We start from the raw sequence: 13,201 nt of genomic DNA on the forward strand, positions 1-13,201 counted from the left end.
AGGCAGCCCGCCAGCTTCCAGGGGCTTCTCCTTGCTCCCTGACGTAGAGTGGACCCGAAGTGGAGAAACTCAGAGAAAAGCAACGGAAACTCCGCGGTGAAAATCCCAACCGGTTGGTGGAGGACAGATCAGTCAAGAAATTTGCTGCGCAGCAACCCAGTGGAGGTAAGCGTCCTGTGAAGCCCCTTGAGTCTCGTTATAGATTCTGGAGGGGGCTATAGACGGTAGACAGGAAGAGAGCTAGGCCTTCCTGGGTGACTGAGTTAACTGGTGACAGTTAGCGTGTTTGGGCATTTAGGAGTCTGTTAAACTCCTTCCAAATTCAATGGGTGTGGCCTAGTCCCAGCCAGCCCTCGCGGAGAGAAATGAGAAAAATATCAGAAAATACCGGTAGATATTCCCTTGGGAGATAAATTAAGTAATTGGAACAAACTGCCAAAATATGAGGAAAAATAAAAAGCAAGAAAAAGATGATAAGGTATTGTTGTTTTGTTGCAGACTGGTGGTACCAAAAGGATTAAATGGTACCTGAAAGGAAGGACCTGAAAGGATTTAATTCCATTAGCCCTTCCAGGGGCCTTTGGGCGGGGAGGAGAACTAGGTCTTTTGAAGCAGGGGTCGTTTCAGCTGACCAGAAATAGCTGTTAGTAAATCCCATTTGGGATCAGAAACCCTGTACATGGGGAAGTTTGTGGGATTGAGCCAGTGAAGATGGTGGCTTCCTTCCTCTTCCTCCCACGTGTCCTGACTGCAGCAGGGCCACATGGGCCGGGGGAAAGAAACCTTTAAGTTTTATGAAATTTGGGTCAGTTACGTGCAAACATTGAAGTGTAAAGTTTAAAAATATATACATATATATTTACTTAAAGGCGGGACAGGAAAGATTGATTTGTAAAAGTAATTAATAGTTTAAATGGAGCTATGATATATTGGGTCGGGAAGCATGGTGGTGTGGGGGAAGGGTGACCACGTGGAGAGGTCCCTCCCATTAAGTATAGTGGGGTTTTTTGTTTTTAATAACTGCACCTCCTTGCTGATTTAGATATTAATTATTTCTACTGTTAAAAGGAAAAGCCTACATTTATATGGTGTTGATAACTGAATGTTTTATTTTTATTTTTCAAGTCTATAACTGTTCTAAGGAGTTGGAACTGAAGTTTTCTGAAAACAAGTTATTCAATATTTATTTACATGCGTGATAGTCTCCTTGTTTAAAGATTATTTTAATCTGATCTGATAATTTGATAGGGTTATTTGCAAAAATTTTAATCCTGCTTCCTTTTTGTCCCCTGGACAACAGAACTATTGCTATGTTTTGGGAAATTTACTAGTCTGTTGTGTATAATATGATAATTTCTGTAAACGGGGGGGGAAGGGAAACTGAGATTTCAACTGGTCAGAAAATTGGGAAAAACTGATGTCTTATTTCAGTTCAGGACTAATTGGAAACTACTTACTCTTTGCTTACCTCATCATTTTGGTTCCCTGATGAAGGACCTCGAAAATAGACATAATTTGGGTACTGAATGGAACTCTGGAAAAGGTAAAAGATTTTTTTTTCTTTTTTTGCACCGGACATCCAGGCTGCTTCTGGCCTGGATCGTTGTTAGAGCTCTATGCTCGGCACAATTCTTTTAAGAATTGCTGCGATTGACAAAAGGTCTCCTTTTGTCTCGCTCTCTTGTCTCTACAGATAAGGGAGAGGCTGCAAAAAGTTGAAAAAGCTCTTTACCTGTCCACTAGCTAGACACACCTGATTTTAGCAGATGCGGGGTTTGGAGAAGGCTGCAGAGACAAAAGGCCTTTACAGGGGACTCTAGCTGAAAATTTGCTAGACTATGATTGGCTAGCTTATGTTTTAACTTTGAATTATTGAGCTGACTCAGTCCTGCCTCAGTTTCCTTGCCTCTTAGTTCTGCAAAAAAAAACCCCTGCCTCTATCAGAATACTTGATAAGACCTTATGTTTCAGAATAGCAGAATGTCTCTCCCATTACAAGTTAATGGGAATCTATTATCAAAACTTCTTGAATTCTCTTGTGTGGAATTAGACATTCTGTATATGATTGTATTTGCATTGGGTGTTTTTAAAAACAAACTGATTTGTATGAATAATGTTCACTTATGAAAGATCTACTTGGATATAAACTCATTGGGACAAATTCCTTATTGTTATCAACACAAGGTTATGATAAATATTTGTTTAGAATTTATGTATGGTTCTTCTAGGATGGTAAATGGGAAAAGAAATGGGTTTGTTAGAACTTCCACTGTTACCAAGGGCAGTCTACCTGCCCATTGGTCTGCTCAAACTTGTGAATTGCTGTGAATTGTATGCTTTAAATCAAGCGTTAAAATTATTGTGTGACCAAGATGGGAATATATATACTGATTCTAAATATGCCTGGGGTGTGGTGCATGTATTTGGGAGGATTTGGGAGGAAAGAGGATATGTAAACAGTAAAGGTAAAGAACTGGTTCATCATACACTAGTCAGAGAGATACTAGAAAATATTCTGACTCCTAGGAATATAGCAGTAATACATGTAAAGAGACATCAGATGGGAAATTCTTTTGAGGTAAGGGGAAATAGATTAGCAGACCGGGAGGCCAAGGGAGCCGGAGATCAGGAAATCTCTCATATAATGGCTTTGATACCTGTACTTCCCCCTAGTCTACCCTCTCCTAGTTTTACTCAGGAGGAAAAAGAGAAGGCCTCAACTCTCGGAGCAGTTGAGAACTCGGAAGGATGATGGCTCTTACCTGACGGCAGAGAGGTACTGACCAAAGCAAGTATGAGGCAAGTCCTTCAGCAACTGCACCAGGGCAGTCATTGGGATGTCCAAAACCTGTGTGATGCTATACTGACAAGGTATGTTTCCCCCGGCCTATATACTATGGCTCGACAACTGGTGGACGGTTGTCTTGTTTGTCGAAGGACTAACAGGGCTGCCCAACGCCAGCTTCCAAAAGGGGGACGACCTCCTGGAATCAGACTATTCCAAAGCATCCAGGTGGACTTTACTGAGCTGCCACCAGTGGGTCGAGTTCTTGCTGGTCATAGTGGACCATCTGACCTCATGGGTGGAGGCATTCCCGTCAGGCCGAGCAACTGCCTCGACAGTAAGTAAGGTCTTATTAGAACAAATTATTCCTAGGTACAGAATGGTGGAGAGGATAGACTCGGGTCAGGGAACACATTTTTCTGCCCAGGTATTGCAGAATCTGATTAGGGCCTTAGAAATCACTTGGGATCTCCATACCCCTTGGCATCCTCCCTCTTCTGGGAACGTAGAAAGGATGAACCAAGACTAAGTTTTCTTTAGAGACCCAACTACCTTGGACGAAATGCCTTCCTCTCGCTCTGGTTAGAATCAGGACCAAGCCACGTAGAGATATTGGGCTTTCACCTTATGAATTATTGTATGGTCATGCTTTCCAGGCTTATCCTAAGGGAGACTGGGACCCTATTTTAGAAACTAAGGATTTGTTTGTTAAGAGATATGTTAAATCATTGCTGGAACATTTGCAAGGACTTCAACAAAAAGGGCTAATAGCTCAGACTTCTAGGTTTCCCTGTTCATAGAATTCAGGTTGGTGATTGGGTGCTGATCCGTTCCTGGAAGGATGAGAAGCTGACTCCGTGCTGGGACGGACCCTACCAAGTGATACTGACTTCAGATACTGCGATACACTCAGATACACTCAGGAACGAGGCTGGACACACCACACCAGGACAAAAGGACCTGTGGCGCCACCTTTATCAGAGTGGACAGTTGAAGACAGGGGAGACCTCCAATTACATAAGAGGAGGGGACCTCCACTGAATGGGAATTGTAACTGTATGACTTTTCTTTGGGTCTCTTTGCCTGTTTGTGATTTGATATATTTTCCTTTGGGAAGTTCACCTTAACTTCACGGTGTTATAATAGTTGAACATTATGAGGCTCTCCCTAAGCTTTGGGTTTATCTATTTCCTTATGACCTTCTAGAGATGAGAACCAATTTCTCCTGCTCATGCAGAATATAGGGAGGACATTTAACTTATCAAATTGTTGGATCTGTGGTGGATCCCAACAATTGAACCAATGGCCATGGGTACCTGTCCCCCTAAGCCCAGCCTGGATCCTTAGCAACAGATCCCAAATTCATAATGGAACCGGTTTCTGGAATTTAGAAGAGAAACATCAGTGGTCATTGACCAAAGATAGGAAAGGGAAATACTGCTTAAATCAGACAGGACGAGGTTTGAAGCTGGGAAATAGTGTTTGTGAGTGGACCTATTCGAGAACAGACCTGAGGCCAAAGACAATTGACTGTACAAAAATGTCTAAATATTGGCGGGATACGGGGAGGAATCCTCAATTGAAGTGTGGGAAGGACTAGAAAGACTGTACCTTGGATGTTCTCCCAGAAATAGGAGAGCAGGGATATTGCTATCAACAAGTCACTACTGCTGAGTGTAGTGAAGTAGAATGGGATGTATTGAGATGTATAAAAGAGAATAAGAGGAAAGGGAACATATACATTGGGTACAGTTACCAATGGGGTTGGTATAATGTCACCCCAGGGACACCCGGGCAACATGGGACTCTGTTTTCCACATTTTGGAGTACCTCTAATCTAACAGGCCAGTGGCCAGTTGAAAATGCCAGTATGACCCCTTTGTGGGGGAAGCCCCCTAGGGACGAGAGACCAACAATATTACCCTTTTACAAGGAATAGCTCAGACATATTTCCAAGGGAACAACCTGCTCTAAAGGGTCATTATTGGATCTGTGGTTTAACTGCCTATACTCATCTGCCTCTTAATTGGTCAGGGAATTGTTATATTGGACTAATAAGGCCAAAAGTTTTCTTTCTTCCCGAACAGGCAAACCAATATTTAGGGATTCAGTTGTATGATAATTTGGGAAGGGAGAAACGGAGTTTAGATACCTCCATCACTTGGACTGGAGATGCAAATGGTTGGGGTGAGGCCTGGCCTCCAGAAAGAATAGTCAAAGAGTATGGGCCAGCGACCTGGGCTCAAGATGGAAATTGGGGATAAAGATTGGTAACAATGGTAATCTAGTGAAGGAAATCACTAAGAACATTAGGAAACTTGCTCATGTTCCTGTACAGACTTGGACCTCACTGTTCAATACTTCTAGATGGTCCTGGTTTGGGAAGCTGGTGGAAGCAGCTCCTTTGGTTGGGCCTTATAGCTTTTAGGGGTGTTATATTATTCCCTATCTACATCCCTTGTTTGATCAGATTAATAACCAGAATTGTCCAAAACTCATCATCTGGAATGATCAGGTTGGAAGAGAAAGCTGAAGGGTCTGTTAAATAGATGCTGTTAAAAGGGTAAGGGTGGAGCCGGTGGCCCAAGGCCAACAGAAACCAGAAGGAAGTGAGGAATTCATAGGGAATGTGAAATTATGTTACAAAAATTTGAAGAGATCTCAGTGTACAAAATAAGAGGAGGGACTGAATGAGATGAGGTGAGATCTTTCAAGACAGTTGTGAAAATTGAGTAAGGCTTCATCTACTTCAGAGTTCAAGTAGGCCTGAAGGACTCTGAAGGGCATTGCCTTCCCCTCCTATGACATCTCCCTATTTCATCCAAATATGGGCAACTATGTACTTATTGGTCAAGTTCAATTTCATGGGTAGATCTCGCATTTAGAATGTAAGACTCTCAGCCAATGAGGATGAGGGTCAGTGGTGGGAGGGGGCGTTTTGCGTTAGGGATTAAAGGTGCTGTCCTGCCCACAGGAGGCGCTTCCTCTCTTCGATAGTCTACTTGAAGAGTGGGACGCCCTTCTCACGAGAATGTACAATAAACTTTGCTTTTCTCTAGAGCTCTCTCCAGCTTTTTTATTAAATGGTGACCCTTCACCATTTCCGTACCACACACAATGAATAAAAAACAAAAAAGAACTCAAACCTAGACAGCTTTTATGGAGAGAGAAAAACAGCCCTCAAATCCTGAGGTTCCTAAAGGCAAAGCAAGTCCAGAAGAAGCCCTAAAGAGAGATACAACCTGATTGCCATTTCACAAAACTTTCTTTGAAGATAGCATAAAGGATCTTAAAAGAGAATTAGAAGAAAAATGGTGAAATGAAATGAGACCATTGCAAGAAGGAATAGAAAAAATGAAAAAAAGAATGCAATGAACAAAAATTTAATTGTCCAATTGCAAAAGGAGGTAAAAAAATAACTGAAGAAAAGAATACTCTAATTTTTAGTGTATTTAGTGAACAAATGGAAGTGAATCACTCAAGACTTCAAGAATCAGTGAAACAAAAAAAAAATAGAAGAAAATATGAAATACTTCCTAGGAAAAATGATAGTGATAAAATGATTGGTTTATACTCAGTGTAGAGCATATAAGTAGGGACTGAGAACCACTGAGGACAAGCACACTAGAAGCTCTCAGAACCAAGGGGACAAATTCAATTTGAACTTCAATTTCCTGGTGGCTGGCCTGGCCTCATGCACTTTCCCCACTAAAAGCAAGGCCACATTGAAAGGCTCTTCAGAAAGCTGCCCAGCATCAGGCAAAGAGGAAATAAAAGATTTGGACTTTAACTCTTGGCTACTCTTCTGGTGATTACTGAACTGAAACAAAGGCTGCTGCCAGAGACCCCAAGAAAACTGAACCAAGAGAACCTTACAAAGGAAGCCTATAAAGGAATAAACATCCCTAAATTGACAGTATGGCTTCATTATCTGTATCTGAAAGTCAAACTAGCTACCAATCAGGGTTGCCTTACCTTTGCCAAAGGCGGTCTTAAACGGGTAATATGTATTGTTGTAATATAATTCCTAAGTTTCTTTGTCATTTGCTGGCCATGGTGTGTTACCTGAATTTTGACAAACTCCCCGGGAAAAATCTCACTTGATTTCTCTTGCCAAGCTTTGGGTATTGAAATGGGGATAGTCCCTTTGACCATGAATCTAAGCTTTTTTTCATACCAGTTCTAGGACACCAACAAAACCTTCCTGTTGAAAGTGCAGTCTTCAGTATTTCTGTTTACTGGGCTCTGAGAATGATAGAGAATGACTATTTGTCTAATATTTCATAAAGTAGAAGCTTGTGCCAGGTCCAGATGCAATGTTGAGATCGAACTCCAAGGGGTAAGTGAATAAAGAATGAAAGGGGAACAATAAAACTCAGGGAGATTCATCAACTTCTCTGTCTTGTATTCTGTTTCTATGCATTATTTAATCAGGCTTCTGATGGAGCACCCATGGAGCTTCATTGGGCTGAAGTTTTATTCTGAGCAATAAGCAGAGCCTGCATGAACACAAATGTTGTGCTACTTGTGAGTTGGAATCAATAGAGTATCTGACCACGATGTTTGACACACCAAAGGGCTTTTAAAAACCAATTTTTATTCGGTTATGAAGGATGAAAACCAAATGAAAGCAATACACAAGAGAGATTTCTTAGGTGCCAGATAGAATATAAAAGTGAGGATTCAGTCATCATGTTCCTCCTTCCAAAAATATGTACAACATAAGCCACACCTCAGGATTTAGTAATCCCAGGGGAAAGAAAGTTGCAGTCAGAATATAAGTCATTAAGGTACACCCAATGCCTACTATATACCATCCATATAACCTTAGAAAACTCTCTTCTTTTTGAAAAAAGTCCCTTCATCCCTGCTCAGGTTAATTCTTTCTTCTCTTCGGGATTAATTGAAGGGGAGAGAGAGAAATTGGAGAGGTCAAGGTCTATAGGTATTTATTACTATATCACTAGCTAATTATATCACTCCCCTAACAGACTACCAGAATTTATCTATATGCTGGAAGAGGAAGGTCAGAAGAAATGAGGCAGTCTAAGAATTCCAAAGACTAGAAAAGTAACTGTTGGTTAAGAAGTCAGGAAGTCATTTACTCATATGCAGATATTTTACGGGGGCGGATTAGAGTAAAAAAGGAAATGCCTGAGAAAGAGATCAGGGGCATGGCTAAAAGCTCTTTCCAAGTGTAATCAAATAAGTAAAGAATATTCTTCATGAACCCCTTACTGCCCATAGAAGAATGGTTGAAAATGAACGATATCATTTTTTTTTTACTGTCAAAAAGGCTTGTGAAATGTTTAAATTTCCATAATATTGTTTATCCTATTGTCAAACCAGGAAACAGGACTATGCCTACTTGCAGTTTAGAGACCTTTAAGTAAGAACCTAGACTATGCTGCCCAGAACCCTAGTTAGATCCAAAGATTGATGAAGGGAGATTTCTCACAATTGCATACCTCAAACAACCCATATATCTTATCTGAAACCTGAAACTTACTGATGAATCAGTTATTCTTTCCATGCTCTTTGATTAAATATAGATATTTGGGAGTAGGACACCTTCATATGAATTAAGGGAATTGCATTGCTTTCTCTCATCCTTACAACTTGGACAGGCCCTAATCTGTCCTTACATTAGAAATCTGATCACCTAATATTGAATTCTTTTCTTAATTACTTGATTTTATTTAATTAATTGCTTTTAATTTATAAAAGTCTATCTTCTCATGTTTTGGAGATTGAGGCTTAAGCTTGTTGCTTAAGAAATCGATATACTTAGAAGATCCAACCTTTGTTTACATTAGTAATTTTATGTTTCAGGTGGCAGAACAGTCAACGTGATTAGATTTTCTTAAGATCCTTTTAAATTTCTACAAGGATATATTTCTAGAAGATTTATTCAGCAATAAAATCTCTTGGCATCTGGAAAACCAGATCTACTGGTATAAATGTGTCTGCAAATCTGTCCTAAAAATAAGGCCCTAAGGATACTGTATGGCTGATTTGCCTAGATATATTTCAGAGTTAATTAGATCAAAATGGACAGTTTTGGGATGATGCTCAAAGACAGTACCCTAGGGAAGGATTCCTATGAAGAAATGCTTTCCAGAAGCAGACAACTTCATGAAGTAGACAACTCTTTCCAAAAATTTGCACTTGCATATACTGATTAAGAACATTAAAGAACTGTTCTACTCTTTTCCTCTTGATCCTTGTTTGTATTTTGGCTTCCATTATATTGATTCGACAGTGTGTTTTAGCCATGGGCATCACACATGGGGATCACAGAGATGGCCCTAATCATGAGCATGGGTTCCTTGCACTAAATGACCATGGAGGAGGGTTTCTCATCTCACATTCTGTGATTCTCCATAACTGGACTGAAGGCAGAGATGCAGAGGATTCTTGGAGAGACTTGGAAGTGATTGGGTATGGCAGGGTAAAGGAGAGAAGGTACTTATGGATCTTTGTGTTTACATGGGGCTCCTGCACAAATCAGATTGTAAAATTCATTGATCTGAAGCTCCCTGTTTTCAGAGGCTTCTTCCTAAAAAATAGGGGAACCATCAGGATGGTGAAACCCATCCATACAAAGGAGTCAACTAAAAGTGTGAACTCTGAGGTCCTCAGGGCTCTGTCAACTGGGAAGAGTTATCAGGTAGAACTTCAGAATTCTGGGACAGGGGAATTCACACCTTGCCAGGGAGGCTCTAGAGGGGTGGGGCTACCTGCTATAAAAGGAGAGCCTTCTTCTGCTCAGAAGCACTGCTTTGAATAGGAGTGAAGGCTCTTCATCTCAGCTGCTGCAGAACAGAAGCAAGTGGAGAGAGGAGAATGGCTGCTGCTGCTGTGGAAATGCTGCAGCAATTGCAGAACCAGATCACGTGTCCCATCTGTTGGAAGTACTTCTGTGAGCCAGTCACCATCGGGTGTGGGCACAGCTTTTGCCGAGCATGTCTCCCAAGCTCAGCAGCTACAGCTTTCTCTTGCCCTGAATGCAGGCAAGTGTCTCAGGTCAGAGAATCACCTTTATGTATCAATGGGCGCCTGCTAGAGCTGACTGAACTGGGGAAACAGCTCAGCTCCCAGCTGTTGCAGAGTGCTGAAGGACAGAGGCGCTGTGCCACTCACCAGCAAGTCTTGGAGTTCTTCTGTGAAGACGACCAGACATTGCTCTGTGTCAGATGTTGCCAAACCCCAGAGCATGGGACTCACAGGCACTGTCCTGTAGAAGAAGCTGCTCCCAATGTCAGGAAGAAGCTGCAGCACCTTCAAAGTTGCTTGGAGAAGCACTTTGAGGAAGCAAAGAAACTTCTTGCTAGTCCCAGACCTCTTGTGAACTGGCACAAAATGATTAGAGAAGAATTCTACAAAATCTACAACCTGCACTTATTCAAGGAATGCCCTTTTGCTAGGATTGAGGAAGAAGAAAGAAGTGAGAAGGACAGACTTTCCCAGCAAATGAGAACCCTTCAGGACCTCATGCTAGATCTCCAGGAAGCAGAGGGCCAAGCCAATGTGGATCTGCTCCGGGATGTCAAGCAGTTGCTGGAAAGGAGTGAGTCAGTGTTGTCCCAAAGGGCCAAGGCGCTCATCCCGGAGCTCAGAGTGTGTCCCGTCCCTGGCATGATAGAGATGCTCAACCGCTTCAGAGTGCACATCAGGTTGGATCCTGCATCAGCCAGTCCTTGCCTGATTGTGGCTGAGGATCTGAGGAGTGTAAGAGCTGGAGAAGGCTGGCCGGTGGACACCCACCCTGGTGATGACGGGCATCTTCACATGGTCCTTGCTGAGCAGGCCTTCAGCTCAGGGAGACGATACTGGGAGGTGGATGTGACAGGATTACCTCAGTGGATGCTGGGGATCCACACCCCCTGCTTGAAGAGACAAAGTGGTGGCAGCAAGACCCATTGTCCCTCTGTGTTCTTTCTGAGATGTGTCAGGAAGGAAGAGGATTACTTTTTGCAATCCTACCCTGGATCACTGGACCACAGACTGAAAAGCCCTATTCCCAGGGTAGGACTCTACCTAGAATACCGTACTGGCACTCTGGCCTTTTACAATGTTCTGCAGAGTTCTCTTATTTATCAGTTACCTGATATTTCATTTGTAGCTCCTGTTACACCCATGTTTTCTCCTGGCCCCCCACTTCCAGGAACAAAGCCTGCTCCCATGACTCTCTGTGCACTGGATTCTCATCTTTGTTCTTGCTGCTATTCGTCTCTCTGAGCATTCCAACAAGGAGGAATTCTCAGCCCACCACTAGGCTCCCCGGCTGGTGTTTTTCCATTTCCAAACTTCCCCTGCAAGACAAGGAGCATCACCAACTTCTAGATGGCTTGCCTTTCACCCTGCAAGCTGAAGAGGACTCTTCCCAAGTATGCTGTGCCTTCTGATTGGCAGTGGATTCTGCTTATGAAATTTCACAATATATCAATTCTTTTATAGAAGTTAAAAAAAAATTAACAACTCATATGAGGACTGTGGCTTTCATAGTCTTCCTAGAATTTGTCAAAGTTCTTCGAAAGCCATGGATTTCAAGGTATTTCACTCCTATGTCACTTGAATTACTGTTAACTTATCTTTTAATCCATTCAATAAAAATGTGAAATGAATTCTAGCTTTTGGTGTGCTTCTTTGTATCTTTCTTGTTGTGCATTTCTTTCCTTTGTGTTAAGCTCTTTGTTTCCTCATTTGGGGTTTTCTTGGCAAAAATATTTGTTACAATGAATTTAACTTTGCCAAAATTATCTTTATCTCTTCAAGGAATCTAAAGAATTTTAAGGAATCTAAGAAACAGCATCCTGGTTTCTCTCTGCCCCTTGGCTCTGTCCCTTCCATTAATTGTTTTTTAATTGACCTCATACATTATGAAAATTCAAGTCATATTATTATTGCCGCCCTAAAGAACTTTGGGGTCTGATGGACTCCAGAAAACTAATGTGAGAAGGAAATAAGTGCCAATATGAATTACTTCAGTAATTACTGAAAAAAAAAATTCCTTCTTTAATGTCAGCAATGCCAGTAAATCTTGCTCACAAATTACGATTTGTAGAAGAATTTCATAAGTTCTACTGTCAAGCTGGAAAGTGTTGTTTTCTACCTTCGTCCATTTGACTGGATATCTTATGGATCAGAATAAAAATTAGAATTTAAAATTTTATTCCCGTTCAAATGACAGGCAGTTGATGAATAGGTGTTTTCGACCAAAATAAAGACTAAAACAAAAAACATCAAAGAATAAGGTAAAAAAAAAAAAATACAGTTACACAAACATGTTGGGAGTAATTTTTTATTTGGGGCAAGAACCTGAAATCAAAAGTGGTGTGTATCATTTAGAGAATGACTATGCAAATTATGGTCTCAAGATGCAATAGAATGCACTTGAAATATAGAAACAAAATGATGAAAAGAAGCGTTTCAGTAAATTATGAGAAGACTTCCCATTTGGGCACCTGTATAAGTTAAGAAATATGCATCACTTTTTGAATCTTCTGTACTTTCATTGCTTCTCTGACTCCTAGAGATCAGTCTTTTATAAGGCAAAAGTAAAAGGGGAAGTATAGGTAGAAGAGGCATATAGGGAAGTGGTCTCTTCATAGAAGTTAAGCAATATGGTGATGTCATATTTTGGTGAATTAAATTACAACAAACGCAAATTTTTCTGCAGGACAAGACATTTTTATAATTTTATAACAGTCATGTGTAAACTATTAGTAAGATGGGTGACATAGGTAGGCAAAAATTCCCAGTAAGTAAAGGGCTGAAACTCTTGAGTCAATGCACTGAGGTTGGACTATCAACCACCTGAGGCTAATTACTAAGTGGACAATACTCTATAAGAATATGCTTGCAAAATGGCCCTTCCCACTATCCTGTGCTGGCCCAATTGTTCAGTGTATACAGAGAATTGTGGGAGGGATTAGGAGGTACAGTGGCACTAGCCAGACTCATCCTGGGCAGCAGACTAGGAGGTGAGGTCTCTGAGATCCTACTCGGCCATTCCCTTCACTTCTACTTCTAAAGACCAAGAATAAAGACTTTTCTTATCCTGACTCCAGCTGATTCTAAGGTATCCAGGGTGATAAAGTGGTCTCCACATTAGCATGAACAGTTTATTACTTAGCCTAGCAGTAACAAAACACTGGGTCTTTGACTTCTATCCCTCAATGCATAGAGACATTCAGGGCCAAGAGGGCTTTCTAAACTTAGGTATGTGTTCTTTCCTTTCATCTGCCATTACAGTATTAGGACCTATTTTATCAAAGATAAGACAATGCTGATTGATAGATTGGCAGATAGTGTGACATTAAAGTTCAGATGATCAAGTCACCCTCTGCCAGTAATGGAATGTTCATTGCTAGCTGGGCTTCAACTGCCTCTAATAAATCTTCCCTGGAAAAC

The 13,201-nt window shown here is 41.3% G+C and overlaps 1 protein-coding gene across 1 annotated transcript in view; it reads left to right on the top strand.

Moving 5' to 3' along the window:
* Positions 1–11,409, top strand: part of LOC141562412 (E3 ubiquitin-protein ligase TRIM21-like) — a 44,694-nt gene extending 33,285 nt beyond the window's left edge. Inside the window, exon 3 of the mRNA XM_074302455.1 lies at positions 10,911–11,409. Coding sequence (XP_074158556.1) covers positions 10,911–10,973 — 63 coding nt within the window. The 3' untranslated portion in view covers positions 10,974–11,409. The remainder of the gene's footprint in view (positions 1–10,910) is intronic.
* The last annotated feature ends 1,792 nt before the right edge of the window (positions 11,410–13,201 follow it).

This window comes from Sminthopsis crassicaudata, chromosome 3 (genome assembly GCF_048593235.1).
Source record: "Sminthopsis crassicaudata isolate SCR6 chromosome 3, ASM4859323v1, whole genome shotgun sequence".
NCBI lineage: Eukaryota > Metazoa > Chordata > Mammalia > Dasyuromorphia > Dasyuridae > Sminthopsis > Sminthopsis crassicaudata.